The sequence below is a fragment of the Chionomys nivalis genome, chromosome 11 (assembly GCF_950005125.1).
Source record: "Chionomys nivalis chromosome 11, mChiNiv1.1, whole genome shotgun sequence".
Taxonomy (NCBI): domain Eukaryota; kingdom Metazoa; phylum Chordata; class Mammalia; order Rodentia; family Cricetidae; genus Chionomys; species Chionomys nivalis.
Window position 1 is genome coordinate 58,764,146 of NC_080096.1, and position 18,689 is coordinate 58,782,834.

Sequence of the window (18,689 nt, forward strand, 5' to 3'; positions counted from 1 at the left end):
CCTTCTTCCTCCTTCCTTTCCTCCCTCCCTCTTTCACTTTATTCCTCCCTTCTCCTTCCTTTTCTTTCTTTGTGTGTGTATGTTATATGGGCACATGTGTGAGGGTGTACATACCTAGTGCATGCATGCAAAGGCCAGAGGAGGGCATAGAACATCCTCTATTGATCTCCACTTGTTTTTTTTTTTTGTTAGCCAAAGGACATACTTTATTAGCTCCTGAGTTCTAGTTCTCCTTCTCCTGTACAGTTTTGGTTCCACGTAGTCACCCAGTCCGGCGGGCAGCAATGAGACCCACTTTGCGTCCAGCAGGGGCATCTCTTCGGATAGTGGACGGTTTGCCAATGTGCTGATGGTTACCACCTCCGAAGGGATGATCTACAGGATTCATGGCCACACCACGTACGCGTGGCCAGCAGTTCCTCTTGGCCTTGTATTTGTGGTAGGCACGGCCAGCCTTCAAGATAGGCTTGTCAATTCTGCCCCCACCAGCCACAACACCGACGACAGCTCTGTTGGCTGAGGAAATGACCTTCTTGGACCCTGAAGGCAGCTTCACTCGCGTTTTCTTGGTCTCCGGATTGTGGGAGATGACTGTGGCATAGTTCCCAGAGGCTCGTGCTAGCGCTTGCCCCTGTCCCCAGGCTTCTCCTCCAGACAACATACAATAGTACCTTCAGGCATGGTGCCCACGGGCAAAACATTGCCGATATTCAGCTGGGCCTTCTTGCCGCAGTACACAAACTGCCCGGTGTGGATTCCCTCTGCGCGATGAACAGCTCCGTCCGCTTCTTAAACCGGTAGGGATCACGAAAAACCACTTTGGCGAGGGGAGCGCCGCGACCGGGGTCATGAATGATATCCTTTACAATACCCTTAATGTAACCGTGCCGCTCGGCGAAGTCCACAGCTCGCAGGCGCGGCGCCCTTACGGTGTTTCACGTGCGCGCGGAACACAGAACCGGCGCCTTTCCTCTGCCCTCGGATCACACGGCCCATGGCGGCGAGTCTGCTGGCAAGCACGGCCGAAAGAGAGCTCCACTTCAGTTTTTGAGAGCCTGTGGCCCAGTGAACCTGAAGCTTCTCATTTTGGATAGGTGTGCTGGGATCTACACGTCTCCATCCCTCGATGCTGGGGCATGTGCAGTCATACCTGGCTTTTACATGGTGCTTGGGATTCAAACTCACACCCTCTTGTTTGCACAAGTGTCCTAACCCACTGAACCATTTTCCCAACTCAGAAGCAGCATGACTTTCTATTTTCCTTTGTCTGGGCTCCCTGGTTAGTCTTCCAAGGTCACCCATGGTCCATCTGCTACCCACCTTATAAAGATTTAAGCCCTACACATTCCGATTTAAGCTCCTGTTATTCCCTGGACAAAACCAGGCTTTTCATCTTCCGGGAAAATTTCCATATGCTTTTTCTTTTTCTACCTGGAACACCCTTGCCCCAATTCTTACATGCCCACATTCTGTTCATATGGAAAATTAAGAATAGTAACCAAAACAGAACAAAGGAGCCCAGGGTATGTCACACAGCTACAATCCTAGCATTTAGAAAATTGTGGTAGAAAAGTCATGGATTTGAAGCTACACAGTGAGTAAGGCTACCTCACCCTATAACAGGACTGTCTTAATAAAATAAACACCATCTCAATGGGCACATACTCAAATCGATGTTGAGTAGCTAGATTTAATCATTCCATGCCATATCACACTGTACCCCATAAATGTACACAACTATAATTTGTCTAATAAAAACCCCAATGCCTCTTTTAGTCTACCAGGCTCAGGCAGAATGAACCTTCTCTTTCTAATTTTATGATGCGCCCGCTCTTTCTGAATGAGGTTTTCATTTCAGCGGACAGCAGAGTTTGTGTTTCATTGGCCTGTGCATTCCCCAGCCTCTCCCAAAGCTCCGCCAGCATCAGAACATACCGACACACAGATGGATCACTCACCTGCCACTTGGCAGTTAATGGTCACATTCACGCCTCTCACTGTCCTGATGGTGCCTCCGACATCCACTGTGACTGCAGGCTTCTCTGTGTTGAGCACGGTGATTCGGGATGTTTTCACGAGTGGCTTTCCTGGAGACAAGAAAGAAAGAGAGCCGTCACTAACAGTGTTGTGGGCTGGGGTACTGAAACACAGGGAGGCCAGCAGAGAACACATGTTCTTCTTGGGCACACCCCATACCACATGCTTTGCCTGGGGGAAAATACCCTGTTATCTGTTCACTCATGTGCCTACCATAGACTTAACAGGAAAAAACAAACAAACAGACCAAAAAAAAAAAAAGGTTGAAGATATAAACATGGTGTCCAAGTGAGGACAACATATACTTTCAATCAATATAAAATATAAAAGATAGATTTTTAAGGGCTCAATTTGTACTTTGAGACAGTTCTGCAACTCACACACAGTCGTAAGAAGCAACACAGAGCAATCCCTTGTGTAACTTGTATCCGTGTAACTTGTGTTCCCATAATGCAGTCACGTTACTCAACTGCAGCATACTTTCACGGTCACAAGGTGGCTATTCACAAGGGTGGGTCACAGAACGTCTGCCCCTCTCAGCATCCCTCCTGAAGTCTATAACCTCCCCTAGATTCTTCGGCCCACCATTCCTACGGCTTTTGTTCCCTTGTTTTCAGCATCTGACGTGTTGTGTAAATATAATCACACAGTTGGTCACCTTTTGTGTTTGACTTCCTGTCAGCTCTTTGAGCTCTCCAGAGATTCTTCTAGCTCTTATATCAAATTATGGCTCCATTTTTAAATGGTGTGGTACTTTTTATTGCAGAGTAGTATTCTATGACATGGGGAAACCACAGTTTGTGTTTTTCTGTTCAGCTGCTGTAGAATATCTGGGTGGTTTCCAGATTTTGATACAGCTGTTAGAAACACTCCAGTGCAGGTGGCTGTGGGGACATCTGTCTTCATTTCTCTGACATCAGTGCGTAGGAACGCAGCTGAAATGCCATATGGCAGTCCCCCTCCCTCTCTCCTTAATACTTTTTCTTTTATCTGATGGTTGCACAGTGGCATCTTGGTGTGGTTTAACTTGCATTTTCTTCATGGCTGATGCTTTTTCTAGAGCAAGGGTTCTCAGCCTTCCTAATGCTGTGACCCTTTGATACAGTTCCTCATGCTATGGTGATCCCAACCATAAGATTATATTTGTTGCTGCTTCATAACGGTGATTTTGTTACTGTTATGACTCATGATGTAAATAGGGGTTTGCCACAGGGACCTCGACTCACAGGCTGAGAACCAATGTTCTAGAAGCATGGTTGCTTTTTATGCTGTTGTTTCAAAAAGTTCCCCAGCCCTACTGATTTTATGGCAAAATTGTGAAGGCATTCACACTTTCAGCGGCTGCTTGGCACACCCCTTCGCCAGGTAAATCTTGCTGGTGGAAGTGGGGAATGGAGACTTAAAAGGGCACAATCTGGGCTGCAGGGAACTTAGAATCAAGCAGACAAACAATAATTATAACACAAGGGGACTACAGCAAGCCCCCTTCAAAGAGTTCGGATAAAAGAAGGGCAGAAAATTGAGCTGATATAAACATTATTACCATGAAGAGGGGCAGAAAACTGAGTTGATCTAAACCTTATTTACCATGAAGGAAAGGAGTCTCAGAGAGGCAGGTATCTAAGGGACACCCTGTGACCAGGAGGACCAAGTCACTTCTCTGAAGTGCACTGGATCCCACAGCTGAGATCATATGATTTCTGCTGCGGTTGAACTGTCCTCTGCTGCAGGAGGGATAGGCACCAGCTGGAAGCCTCAGTCCCAATCGCCATGCTCTATTTGAAGATTTTGTAACTGAATTACTTATTTTGTCTTTGACTCTTTACCTTTTTAAACATTAAAAATTCTGCAATGCATATTGCAGAGCTACATTCTCATCCCCAAGATGGGCTTATCAGCAGGTTTTCTGGCAGCAAGCACCAGCAGGCACCAGAGCCTCCAGACTCTTTGGATTTGCAGCAAAGCTACCAACAGGGGCTGGTCACCTGGGACCAGGATGACTCTGATCGCCTTCTTCAATGCCTCATCTGCATATTTCTGGGGATAGGCCACCCAGGTTTTAGAGATGAACAGTCAAACAGCATAAGCCTGGGCCCATGACTGACATCTTCACGTGGACCTGGGTGTCCTTGCTCAGAAGCAGAGCTGATTCCAGTAACTTGTACTTCAGTGAGGGTGGCTGATCCTGTCCAGGGAGTGCCCATGCACCATGGTGAGGCGGTCTTCCCATTTTCAGTGTTATATCTGTGACTGTCACCTGTAGCCACTATGTATTTTACTACTGAATCTTAAGAGGTCTTTATAGTTCAGCTATGGTCCTTCATCAACAAGTGTTCTGTAAATTCTCACCCAGTTGGTACCTTTCCTTTTCACCTTAGCAGGCCCTTCCACAGACCTAAGTGCTTTAACTTTGATAACATACAATTTATAATTTTTATGGTTTATGATTTTTTTATATCAAGTATAGGAACTATTTATATAGATCTAAATTCTGAATGGATACTTTCCTATGATTTTTTTCTTATAAGTTTTATGATTTAAGTTTTATATTCAGTTTATTGACAATTAATTTTTCTATTTTTGTACTATTTTATTGTCCCCAAACTTTTTTTTTTATATCAGGAAACCAATTTTTATTGATTTGGAACTTTGGAGTTCCTGATTGATTTTTAAAATAACTTAATGCCATTTTTAAAAATTAAACTTTTGGGATTCCATTAAATATCAAAGTAAAAAATGTGCTGAGTGAAAACAGCTACTTAGTGCCAGCCTATGGGGTGGGAAAAGATCTTCACCAGCTCCACATCGGATAGAGACAGATCTCAAAGATATATAAGAACTCCAGAATCTAGCATCAAAATGCCAAATCATCCATTTTAAAAATGGGGTATAGATCTAAACAGAGAATTCTCAACAGAAGAATTTCAAATGGCCAAGATATACTTGAAGAACTGTTCAACATCCTTAGTCATCAGGGAAATGTAAATCAAAATGACCCTGAGATACCAATTTATACCTGTCAGAATAGTTAAGATCAAAAACACTTAAGACTGCTTATGTTGGAGATGATGTGGAGTAAGGGAAATTGAAATAGCAGTTTCTCAGAAAATTGGAATCAATCTACCTCAAGACCCAGATACACCAATCTTGGGCATATACCCAAAGGATGCGCAGTTATACCACAAGGACACTTGCTTTAACTATGTTCTAATAGCATTATTCATAATAGGTAGAATCTGGAAACAACCTAAATGCCCCTCAGTCAAAGAATGGATAAAGAAAATGTGGTACATTTACACAATGGGGTATTATTACTCAGCTGTTACAAACAATGACATCATGAAATTTGCAAGCAAATGGATGGAATTGGAAAAGAGTGAGGTAACACAGACCCAGAAAGGCAAACATGCTATGTACTCACTCAGAAGTGGATATTAGGGATAAAGTATAGGATAACCAGACTACAATCCATAGACCCAGAGAGGCTAGGTAATAAGGAGGGTCCAAAGAGGGACTCATGGATTTCTCTGGGAAAGGGAAATAGAAGACATTTCCTGGGTAAAGTGGGGACAGTGGGGAGGGAGGGTAGGATGTGTTTTGTGGGGGGCAATGGGGAGGGAGGGTGGGATGTGTGTGGTGGGGGGCAATGGGGAGGGAGGGTGGGATGTGTTGGTGGGGGGTAATGGGAAGATGAGAGATCAGGTTGGGTGGGTTGTGGGTGGGATGAAGGGAGATAATAATGAAAAAGGCATCTTGATGGGGGAGGAGGCATTTCACTGTTAGGGAGAAACCTGGTGCCAGGAAAATTCCCAGCCCAGGAATCCACAAGGATGACCTCAGCGAAGATTCCTAACAATACTGGAGAGGCTGACTGAACTGAACACCTCCTATCATCAAATTGGTGACTATCCTAATTGTCATCAGAGAGCCTTCATCCAGTAATTGATGGTAGCAGATGCAGATATTCATAGCTAAAGCACTGGGCTGAGCTCTGGGAGTTCTGTTGAAGAGAGGGAAGAAAGATTGTGTGAGTCAGGGGGTCAAGGTCATGATGGGGGAACCTATAGAGATAGCTGACCTGAGCCCCTGGGAGATCATGGACTCTGGACCAACAGCTAGGGAGTCTGCAATGGACCAAACTAGGCTCTCTACACGTGTGTGACAGCTATGTAACTTGGTCTGTTTGTGGGGCTCCTAGCGGTGGAATTAGGACCTGCCCTGGCCCTTGAGCTGGTTTTGGGAACCTATTCCCAATGTTGGGTTTCCCTGCCTAGCCTCAATGCAGGGAGAGGAGCTTGGTCCTGCCTCAACTTGATGTGCCATACTTTGTTGATGCCCATGGGAGATCAGCCTCTTTCTGAATGGAGATGGGGGAGGAGTGGATGTTGTGTGTGGGGGGGAATGAACGGGAGATAAGGAAGGAGGGGAAACTGATCACAACATAAAATTTAATTAAGAAAACAAGATTGCAGGGCAAAAACTGGGAACTTGCGGGTGAGGTGGCATGGGGCAAAGGGGAAATGGGATGAGAAACATGAGAAGGGGAGGATGGGAGGAGCTCGGGGGATTGGGATGGTTGGGATATAGGAAGGGAGGATACGGGAGCAGCGAAGTATATATCCTAACTAAGGGAGCCATCTTAGGGTTGGCAAGAGACTTGACTCTAGAGGGGTTCGCAGGTGTCCAGGGAGATGTCCCCAGCTGGTACCTTGGGCAACTAAGGAGAGGGAACCTGAAATGACCCTATCCTATACTGATGAATATCTTGCATATCACCTTAGAACCTTCATCTGGCGATGGATCGAGGTAGAGACAGAGTCTCAGTTTGGAGCAACGGTCTGAGCTCTTAAGGTCCAAATGAGGAGCAGAAGGAGGGAGAACATGAGCAAGGAAATCAGGACCACGAGGGATGCACCCACCCACTGTGACAGTGGAACTGATTTATTGGGAGCCCACCAAGGCCAGCTGGTCTGGGACTGAATAAGCATGGGTTGAAACTGGACTCTCTGAGCATGGCGGACAATGAAGGCTGATGAGAAGCCAAGGACAATTGCACTAGGTTTCGATCCTAATACAGGAACTGGCTTTGTGGGAGCTTAGCCTGTTTAGACGCTCACCTTCCTGGACATAGATAGAAGACCTTCGTCTTCCCGCAGGGCAGAGAATTTGGACTGCTCTTCAGTATCGAGAGGGAGGGGGAATGGTGTGGGGGGAGGAGAAAAGGAGTGGGTATAGGGGGAGGGGAGTGGGGGGAGGGGGCAATATTTGGGAGGAGGGGAGGGAAATGGGAAACGGGGAGCAGGTGGAAATTTTAATTAAAAAAGAATAAAAATAAATAAAAAGGAAAAAAAAAGAAAACAAAAAGAACACAGATATTTAAAAAAAATTCTAGTCAGTGTTAGCCATCTGTGAGTTAATTTTTGTATAGAGTATGACACTCAGATAAAGTTCCCTTGTTTGTAGCCTCTGGCTATCCAGTTGTTCTGATACCCTTTATTGGTAGGCTATCTTTTCTACCTTGGATGGCTTCTGCATCATTGTCAAGATGAGCTGAGCATGTTTGTGCAGATCTGTTTCTGTTCATTGCATCTTTGCCCTGCCAATAGCATACCACCTTAATTACTGTAACTATATAATCACAGTCTGGCAAGCGATGCTTCCTGCTTATTCTCCTTTGCTACTCTACTGCATCTTTTTATAGACTTTTCAAACCAATGTGTCCATACTTAGAAAGCCTTGTTAAGATTTTGATAGGAATTGTATCAGTCATAAATATCAGTTATGGAAAAACCAATCTCTCTGTTTTTGTCTTCTAGTCTATGGAAGACCATATGTCCATTTATCTTTCCAGGTAGTTTAGAGATGTGTTGCTGAATTTTTATCTAGTTATTTCTTTCCAGGGATGGCTAACACTATGTTTTAAGTTTCATTGTTTATTTCTGGTATATGGAAATGTAGGTACATGTTGGTCCTAGGCCCTTTTTATAAGTTTTTAGGACATTTTTATGTAGACAATCATTCCCTCTGAAGAAAAGGACAAGCTTTACTTTTCCTTTGTCAATCTGTGTGGGGAACCAAGGAAGTCCTGGGTGAATATGCAAAGAATGAAGTCCTGAGTGAATGTGTGTTGCTTAACATGGCTATGGTCATGTCAAGGACCTCACTGTGTCAGACCCATGCAGAAATGCCAAAGCTTCCCCTTATGATGAGGCTCAGGGAGAGCAAAGTCTTCCTCTGGCCTGACTTTTTAATGTTGGCAGTGTATGGAAAACCTAGCAACTACAGCTTCCCCCTCCCAGGTGACTGCAACCTGAAACTGCCCCCCTATAGAGACTTCCTAAGGAGAGACTAGCTTACCTTCCCCTGAGCTGTACATAATAAAAATCAGCAAGGCTCTGCATTGCTTTGCACAGTTGGGGCTCTTTCACCAGAGTGAGCACAGCCTACCTGATCCTGGCTTTTCTGTGCCTGTGCATCTGACCTTTTCCATTCCCTCCCAGCCCCAGTCTCACTGGATGCAGCAACTCTGTATGCCTCTCATTTGCTTTCTTACATTATACACTGGGTAGATCTTCTAGCATTGTACTTAGTAAGGAGAGTGTCTTAGTTAGGGTTTTATTGCTGTGAAGAGACACCATGACCACAGAAACTCTTATAAAAGAAGGAAGCCATTTAATTGGGGCCGGCTTATAGCTCCAGAGATTTAGTTCATTATCATCATGACGGGAAGCATGACAGTATGCAGGTAGACATGGTACTCGAGAAGGAACTGAAAGTTCTACATCTTGAATCAGAGGTAGAAGGAGACTGTGTACCACACTGGATGTAGCTTGAGCATATGAGACCTCAAAGCCTGCCTCTACAGTGACACACTTCCTCCAATAAGGCCACACCTCCAAACAGTGTCACTTGCTCTGGGGGGCAAACATTCAAACATGAGTCTATGAGGGGTAGCATTCCTGTTCAAACCACCACAGATAGTGAAAGCAAGTCTTAAAGTGATGAATGATTTTAAAAGTAGCCCAGGTATTTTGTATTCTGTTATAGGGCATCAATATCCTATGTAACTCTTCTGTTTTAAGTATTTTGGACATTTCCTCTGTAACCATATAGACATGGAAGCAGAGAGATGCAGAAGTCCAGCTTCCTTGCTTGAATCCTTATGTTTCCCATGTCAGGGGTTCCTCATTACTGATGGGCTTTCTGGATACCCATTGGTCTTCACCATCACCCCAATGGAAACAGCCTCCCTGGCAGCTGTTAAGAGGTTGTAATGGTCTGATTCTCACATGAGCATGGGAATAATAAAAGTTCTATGGGAAAGGTAGAGGTCCAGGTTCCCCAAAGGTTCTCATTAGCTCATTTTCTCACACCTACGATGGATGTGTTGAAGTAGGAACCTCATTTTATGCTGTCCATGATGGAAGATGAGACTAGGCTCCTTAACCACCCTATGTTGGTATGCTGTACAGATCACAGTGTTTCTGTGATATTTGGTGAGAGCTCAGCCATATTTTCTAAACCTCAGTCTTGCTACCTCTTTCCTGTTACTTCTCCTAGAGAGAATAAGCTTTTAGGATATACAAATAAAATTTCTTTTTCACATTCTCATTGGCGTTTCCTAGCAGCTACCTTCTGCAGCTCCAAGTTTGGAGTTTAGGAAGCAAAAAGGAAGCCCAATAAACTCCCAACTGTGTGAACTGAACTGTCCCTCAGTTGCCAAGGTCTCTAGCCAGTCTGATCCCCCCCACCCAAACTTTTCACCCTTATGCTTGCACACACAACAGTCAGAGTTTTTTTTTCCTTTTTTTTATTAATTAATTTATTTAATTATTAAAGATTTCTGCCTCTTCCCCGCCACCACCTCCCATTCCCTCCCCCTCCCCCAATCAAGTCTTCCTTCCTCCTCAGCCCAAAGAGCAAGCAGGTTTCTCTGTCCTGTGGGAGGTCCAAGGACCACCCACCTCCAACCAGGTCTATTAAGGTGAGCGTCCAAACTACCTGGGCTCCCACAAAGCCATTACGTGCAATAGGATCAAGAACCCATTGCCATTGTTCTTCCAGAACCTGGAAACAACCTAGATGTCCTTCAATGGAAGAATGGATGAAGAAAGTATGGAATATATACATATTAGAGTACTACTCAGCAGTAAAAAACAATGACTTCTTGAATTTTGCATACAAATGGACGGAAATTGAAAACACTATCCTGAGTGAGGTAAGCCAGACCCAAAAAGAGGAACATGGGATGTACTCACTCATATTTGGTTTCTAGCCATAAATAAAGGACATTGAGACTATAATTCGTGATTCTAGAGAAGCTAAATAAGAAGGTGAACCCAAAGAAAAACATACAGTCAGAGTTTTTAACTGCACCTAGCAAGAGGAATCGGGAGCAGTGCAACCACATCTACCCGGAAGTGGAGGTTCTCTGTAAGCTAGGCTTTAGCAGGCTTTTTATCATCTGGGGAGAAACATACATCCAGCGCTGCAAGCACATGACCATAAAACACAATGCAAAGATTCATTTATTAAGCACCTTGGGGAAATAAGGGTCCACATGAGATCATTTCATAGACCTAAAGCTTAATCTTTTGTAAGTCAAATGGATTTAATTTTGTTTTAACCATTTAAAGGCAGGACATTCTAGACTGGCACTCACTCCTCTGGTTTTTTGTTAACTGGGAAAAAAACCCCACCTTGTTTCAGAACTGCTCATTTTTGAGCCTGACACCCGCTTTTCATAGTTTGCGTGCTCCTCCTCCTTCCTCAGGCACTGCCACGCAGCGTCATATTTGAAGCTGTCCCTCTTTATTTTCCTCTCCTGTTTGACTTGCCCTCTGGGCAGAAGTAATTAAACTCACTGGAATTGTATTTAGGAGTGGAAACTTGGTGCAGGTGAGCATGCGTGTAGGCTTTCTATGTCTGCGGTGACTGGGCGGGGCTGGTCCCACCTACCTTCCATTTGAGATCATGTATGACCTGGTGTGAAGAGGAATGAAGAAGTACTATAATGATATGCTGACATAAAAATGCAGGTAAACGTGGATTAATATTAATATTAATAAATATCAACTCTGATTACAAATCTAGCCCAACTCTAATAAACATCTCTGTAGCTATCACTAAGTCCTATCCTCAGCTCAGGGCAATTGTATCTCCTCCAGGGTGGGGGTGGGGCTCCTTGACGCCACTCCAATTTCACTCACTACAGTCTCTTCCTAAGAGTGGTTTCTTTGAGCCATCAATTAGATCATGTAGTTTGCTGTGTACCATTTCTGATACTTCTTTGGTACAATCTAAGCAAAATATCTAGCTTCTTTTTGCAACAAACGGTCTTCTACCTGATTATGACCAACTGTCTGCCTCTTCTGCCTCATAGAGACCAAGCTTCCCATAAGTCACCATGCTCCAGTTTACTGTCCTCTGCCCAGCAGCTCTACCCTGTCTGGCCCCCATTCTTGATGTCTTTTACCTACAGACATCTACATGGATATATTCTTCTGGTCATTTAGATCTCTTTCCACATAACATCGCTTAGAGAGACTGTTTCCAGCTACCCCATCTAAAGCATGCACCCTGTCACCCCTTGCCAGGCATTATAAGTCTCATTTAGCTTGGTTTTTATTTCCCACAAGACTATCAGAAATTGTATTCTCCATATCCTCTCTCCCAACCATGAAATCTCCCTGCCAGCTACTTTTAGCACAAAGTAGGTCCTCAAAAATGCCTTAAGTGTGTGTGTGTGTGTGTGTGTGTGTGTGTATATATATATATATATAGCCTTTGAGAGTCAGACAGGAAAAAGTATCTTTTGAATAGCTGGGGATCTGAGGTTCAGAAAAGGCTCCCAGACCCACGGAGCTGGCATGTCCTGGAGCTGAACTGGTCACCAGATCTTGGACCTAGAGTTCAGGGCTTGTTAGGGAGGGTCCCTAAACCCCAGTCTGCAGACTGGCTGCTGCAGAATCCCCAGGGCACTTGTTAAAAACATAATCTGTCCTGCGCTAATACAAGAGCTGCCTCGCCGTGTTATAAAAACCACTGTGCCAGTGGGGAAATGAGACCCGGGACCAGAGCAGACCCACAATTACCAAGTTATTTTTCCTATAGGAATTTTAATAATAAAGGTGGTTTTTATAGCTGCAAGTGTATAGCTATAAAATTCAAATGTCACTGAATTAAATCCAGCCCTTAATTAATTATACTGAGGTTGTGCTAAAAAGTAATGGCTTTGTCCCCTATCAGTAGAGGTGCTGTTGTTAGCACAGACTACCAATTCTGTGCTCCCTTTGCCTTCACGAACCACTTCACACAGGGTGTAAAGTCACCCACGCACATATAATCGACAGAAATTCATAATGAACAATTTTTCTTAATTAATAACCCCACTCACATTTATTGCAAAAATGCTTATATATATATATATATTTGAAATTTCCAATACTTCAAGGGTTTTTAAAATTTCATTTTTATTTATTTATTTATTTTTATTTTTATGAGACAAGGTCTTGCTATGCAGTTCTACATGTGGCCTGAGACTTGTTATGTAAACTAGGCTGACCTCAGACTTACTGGGCTCCTTCTGCCTCTGCCTCCAGGAGTGCTGGGATTATAGGTGTGCACCAGCACACCCAGCTTTCTGTGTATTTTTGAGTTTTATTTTTAACTTGTTTCATCTGAACCCGACACGCAGCAGGTGTCTTGTACAAAGGGCAGCCTGAGGTGTAGCTATCACTTGTCTGTTAGCATCCGTGGGTACACTGCCTACCTAGAGAGATGGAATGGGCTCTTGCCATGTCTTTAAGCAGAGATGCTCAGCAAGCCAGGAAGCTCAGCTCCTAGAGAGTGACCTCCTCTGGAGGCTTGGCCGGGAACAGGCTCAGAAGGGAAAGTTCGGAAATACATCCCTGTGCATGGCAGGCTCCTACTTGCTTTCCTCACATGTGACTCGGGGTAAAAATCAGACGTGACTAGGAAAGATTGACGAATATTTGAAAAATATTTGAGAAAGTTCTGGCTCAGCGTAAACACGACTGATGTAGCAGCCAGAGGGTGTGAGAAGGCGTGTTAAAGTCTCCATGTCTGTGATAAGACACCATGAGTGAAAGCAACTTGGACAGGCTGAATCTATCTTACAACTCTCAGGTTGTGCTCCATCAGTGAATATGGAGTCAGAGTCAGGGCAGGAACTCAAGGAAGGCCGGAACCTGAGGCAGGGACTGGAGCAGAAGCCATGGTGGAACTCTGCTTTCTGGCTTTCTCACTCCTCATGGCTTGCTGGGCCCTTCCTATACATCTCAGCACTACATACCCTGGGAGGTGGCACTACCCACAGGGGGCTGCACCCTCTCACATCAGTCATCAATCAAGAGAATGCCCCACAAGGTGACCCACAAGCCAGTCTGGTGGGGGTATTTTTATTCATTCTTCTCAAATGGCTCTAGCTTGTGTTACGTTGACCCCAAACTAACCAGAAGGGCTGTTCTTTGAGTGAAGCCAAGAACAGTCAACATTGTTAAGTGTTCTCAGAGCTGTGTTGCTGCCTTTACTAGTAGAACCTTTGTTAGGAACCCCACAGTGCTTTCCCCTTTAGAAGTGAGGGTAGAGACTATGTTGATGAGACCAAAGCTCCTTCTTCTTTATCCTGGTCCCGCATCTAGGCCACTCTCCAATCTCTCCACAGTTAAGCACAGATAGAGGATAGAGTTCTAGACGATGGATCAGGAACAGAGGTGTCACTGTGAAGCTCAAACTACATAAAGTCTTCTGGAAGTCTTTGTTTTAAACATTTACAAAAGGAAGACATAAACTATCATATTTTATACAACATATAATTTGTATGTTTGTTTGTCAAAGCAGTTAGCAGTGTTAATTAGTATTTTGCTAAGTCACCAAATGAATGAATGAATTTGTTGAGTCTTACTTCAGTTGTTTGGCATGGGTCACAGATTTAATTGGAAAGTGATTCTCCTCATCCTCAGCCATCAAAACTGAGTTAGCAAAACGAATGTGTTTAGGTTATCATGGTCCAGCTAGAGACAATGTACATGTAAGTAAGCATGCATCCCTGTCAATCTTAAGACTAGAGACCTGTCACAGTCAGACATTATGCACACAGAGAGAGTCTAGATTGGAGGTCTCCACTGGGTCCTTCCCCCAGGAGCTCAGGGAATTCCTCCGAAGACGGGGAGGAAAGACTGCAGGAGTCAGAGGGGATGGAGGACACGGGGAGAACACGGCTCACTGAATCAGCTACGCAGGGCTCGCATGGGCTCACAGAGACTGAAGTGGCAAGCACGGGGCCTGCATAGATCTGCACCACGTCTTCTGGGTGTACGTTGTGACTATTAACTTGGTGTTTTTGTGGGACTCCTAACTGGGAGTGGGCGCAACTCTGATTCTTTTGTCTGCTCTTGGGACTCTGCCACCTATTGGCTTGCCTTGTCCAACCTCAAAATAAGGGCTTTTGCCTTGTCTTATTTTATCTTATTTTGTCCTTTTTGACTGTCTTTTCTGAACAGGAAACGGAAGGAGCATGGGTCTGGGGGAAAGGAGAGGAGTGGAGGGGAGCAGTTGGGATGTACTGTGTGAGAGAAGAACCTTGTGGGGAAAAGAAATAGAGACTAGTCATTGATGACTGGGGACAATGAAGCAATGAAGGAAAGAAGAATTCTAGGAGGCAGGCTTGCAATCACCCAAAGTCTAGAAAGGGCACATCAAGGACAAAGGTGCTTAGAAATGTTGGAGCTAAGTTTAGTGGTTGACAGGATACTGGTCAGACTTGGATTTTTGGGTCATGTTAATAAGAACCGAACAGCAAAGATGGATGACGACTCAGCGGCACAGGGATGAGAAGAACAGCTTACGAGGGGGCATCTGGGCTCTAACACTGCACAGTTACCTGGCCTTAGCACAGCCCTATACGTTTCTCTGTGCCTCTGCTTTCTATACCGGTGGTTGCTGAGAGAATAGAGGAGAAAGAGGCTTTAGCCAATGCCTTTGCACAGCATAAGGTCACAACAGTGGTACCTAGTGTCAGCGGTGTCTCTGCTTCCACACAGTGAGGTGCCCTGTGAGGAGCAGTACTGGGAACGTCTGGTACAATAAAACATGGGGGGGGAGGGTTAACAGGACAAAGGATAAAGAGGAGGAGAAGACAAAGGAGATGGTGGTGATGGTGGTGGTGGTGGTGATGGTGGCAATGGTGATGTTGGTGGTGGTGTTGGTGGTGATGATGGTGTTGGTGGTGATGGTGGCAATGGTGATGTTGGTGGTGGTGATGTTGGTGGTGGTGATGGTGGAAGTAGCAGTAACAGCAGCAGTATTATAAGAAGAAAGACAAATCTGTTATTGAAAAGATAAAACTGCTTTGATTTTGAAGACTTATAAGAGTTCCCATATATTAGAAAAAAATATTTAAGTATTATGGATTGTCCCTAAACTTCAGCCAGTTCTGAGGAAATACAAAGAGCTTAGACGTTTTCTGCAGGAGGTCTTGTTAGAGATGCCTCAAAAGTCCCCAGCTCCGGATTTGAAACCACCTAGGCTAGGCAGATCTGAAACCACCTAGACTGCGCAGTCCCTCTTTTCCATGAGACTGCTCCAGAAGATACAAGGTCCATGGCAGATCTAAATATCAGTACAAGAGAAGGTGAAGACACTAGTACCTACTAACTGAAGCCTGAGCCTGCAATTAAATTGAAGTTTAAAGCAATGAAATACTGTAAATCTCATACAGTTCAAAATATCTAAAATTAAGCAAATTCTATCCAATCCAAATTTAATCGATAGACAATGCCTCATAGTGAGTGTATCAAAGCCTCGTCTCAAGAAATGCCAGACTGAGCCTAGCCTGCAATCGTCACAAGTCTATTAAAGTGTCACCAAAGTTACACCTGAAAAAAGAAAACCTTAAAAGAAGAAGTTTCAGTTACAGTATTTAAGGCTCTTAGCTTAGGTTAAAAGGATGAAGATCAGCTGGAACCTTTGTGAATATCAACATTATCCTCGGCTGATATTTGCTGTAATGGACACTGTCTATCAATGTCTACTTTCTACTTCTTGTTAGATCTTACCTCCTGGTAATTTAATATGAATTGTCCTGTCGCAGATAATATGAGTGCTTCCTCCCCCCCAGTCTGATTTCCCTTCTAAAAACCCTCCCACATTTTATAGTTCTAGAATGAACCCTCTGCTGTTCTGCTGTCTGTGAAGTTCTCCTTCCACTTCCCCTTCCTTCCCTTGAGCTCCAGTTGAGACCAGGTTTAGCATGCTCTAGAGACTGTTTCATTTCATTTGTTATTTTCTAAGACTTTATGGCAAAGGCTGCATACTCCTTCCTTCTCTTCCACAATAAAAAAGCTGAGTCGACTTCCTTGTGAGATCTGCAGGTAAGGAAGGAACCGCAGAGACGGCAATTGTGAGTGGGATTGGCTGTCCTTTGTTCTCATGAAAAAGAGTCACAGAGCTCTCAGGTCTAAAAGAGCCAAGAGTACATCTATTTAAAGATCCTCTGTTTACAATTAAGCCACGGGCTTATAGTTCTGAATCTGCTTCTAAATTTGGCAACGAGGCAAGAACATCTCCCAAAGTGTCCCATTCTTACAGCAACCGCCCTTCTTTAGTGATATTAAAAAGCAAATCTTTCTCTTCTATCCAAACCACCACATGACTTCTACTGCTGTTATTTAGCTGAATAAATTAGATTCGATTTTTATAAAACACTGTCTCTGGGAAATAAGATACGTATATGTATATGAGCAGAAGTATGGAAAATGGATCACTTAACCAGAAGCTAGAAGCTAGATCAGAACACAAACTTATTTAGTTTAGGAGGAATTTTTAAAACATTGAATTGGTTTAACTAAAAATAGAAATATTTAAAAAAGTGCGATGTTTAAAAATATTTTTGGATTGGCTTCTTTGGAAAAATCAGGTCTAGCAACATTGACTTGCACTTTGTTCTTTGGCAGCTGTCTGATGGAAATGAGCTGTGTCCTCAGACACTGTACAGCAGGCCAAACAATGACTTTGCAAAGAGGTCTTAATCGCTGGAAACCATGATGTGGCAGAAGGAAATTAAGGTTGCTAACCTGCTGAACTTAAAACAGAGAGATGATCCTGGGTTACGTGGGTGGGCCCCAGTTTAAACATGGGAACTCTCAGAACCAGAAGAAGGGACAGAAGAATGTGTAGGTGACGAATGTGAAGGCTAATACACCATTGTTGGCCTTGAAGGGGTCGAGAGCCAAAGAACACAGTGACCCCAAGAGCCCAGGAATGACATTTTTTTTTTTTTGCTTGTTTTATTTTTGTTTTTGAGAGGGGGTGTCTCTGTGTAACCCTGGCTGTCCTGGAACTTGGTTTGTAGACTAGGCTGACCTGGAACTTAGAGATCTGTCTGTCTCTGCCTCCTGAGTGCTGGGATTAAAGGTGTGTGTACAACACCACCACCTGGCTGACATTTAGTTTACAATTAAAAAATTGGTTCCATAGTCATCTGTCACGTGGAACAAAATTCTTCTATCCATTTGAATAAGAAAGAAAGGATTTTTCCCCTAGAACCTTCAGGGAAGAAGGGAGCCTGTCTCCATCTAGATTTCAGCAAGCATCTGTCTTTCCACACAGAACTGTAAGAACTATGATAATATCTGTGTTGTTTCAGGCCCTGAAATACATGGAACTCATAGCAGTAGCAGTAGGAATGACTGTGCACACCATATATACAATGTACATCTCCAAAACTATCCCTGCAACCAAGAAGGCACAGAGATGAACAATGAACAACAAAAAGATGTTTGGCTGGTGAGGATGAGAAGGTGGAAGATGTGTAAGTTGTCGCCACTGTCTTTTACAGTAATTAAAAAAAAAAGATACTCCACCACCAGCCATGAGGCCTGTTGTAATAAAAGTGGCAGACAGTAACAAGGAGTGAGAGTGTGGAGAAACCCGGCCTCTCTACGTAGACTGCTGATGGCGACATAAAGTAATACCAGTGTTTGGAGCAAAGTTGGCAGTTCTGTCAGAAGGTAAACATAAACGCTTCGCATAATGGAGCATTTACACTTTGAGAAATGTATTAACAAAGAGATGAAACTTAAAGCCACATGTGGACTGGCACATGAATCTTTATAGCATCGGTATTCATGATATCCCAAAGTGGAAACCACACAAATTTCTACAACCTGAGGAAGAGACGGATGAAAGGTAACCTGTTCACACAGCGAACTATTTTCCTACCCTGAGGAACAGTAGTTCTTTCAGGGACCATTTAGCTTTAAAAGGACGGCTTCATATATGCTACAAGGGGATGGTGTTAAAGGCACGATTATTATTATGCCCAAAGATAGAAATCATTGGCCAAGGACAAAAGTACTGTATGACTGCATTTATGTAAACTGTTCCGGATAGAGAAGAAAAACGCATTGGAATTTGCCTGGGAGACTGGGGGTGATGGCTAAAGGGTGTGGAGTTGAGTTGGGGAGGAACAAAAATGTTATCGAAAGTTGAGTTGGGGAGGAACAAAAATGTTATCGAAAGTTGAATGTGAAGACGGATGCACAACTCTGAATATACCAAGTGCCACGGACTTGTGTGTGTTAGTGGAGCGGCCTGGTATGTGGACCATACCTCAAGTGATGGAGGTGGGT

At 43.9% G+C, this 18,689-nt stretch overlaps 1 protein-coding gene and 1 pseudogene across 1 annotated transcript in view; both read right to left on the reverse strand.

Annotated features, from left to right (window-relative positions):
- The window catches only part of Adamtsl1 (ADAMTS like 1), a 376,638-nt gene that overhangs the window by 60,487 nt on the left and 297,462 nt on the right, over nucleotides 1–18,689 (reverse strand). The window contains exon 21 of the mRNA XM_057784262.1: nucleotides 1,959–2,087. Coding sequence (XP_057640245.1) covers nucleotides 1,959–2,087 — 129 coding nt within the window. The remainder of the gene's footprint in view (nucleotides 1–1,958; nucleotides 2,088–18,689) is intronic.
- On the reverse strand, nucleotides 224–1,013 carry LOC130883637 (60S ribosomal protein L8-like; annotated as a pseudogene).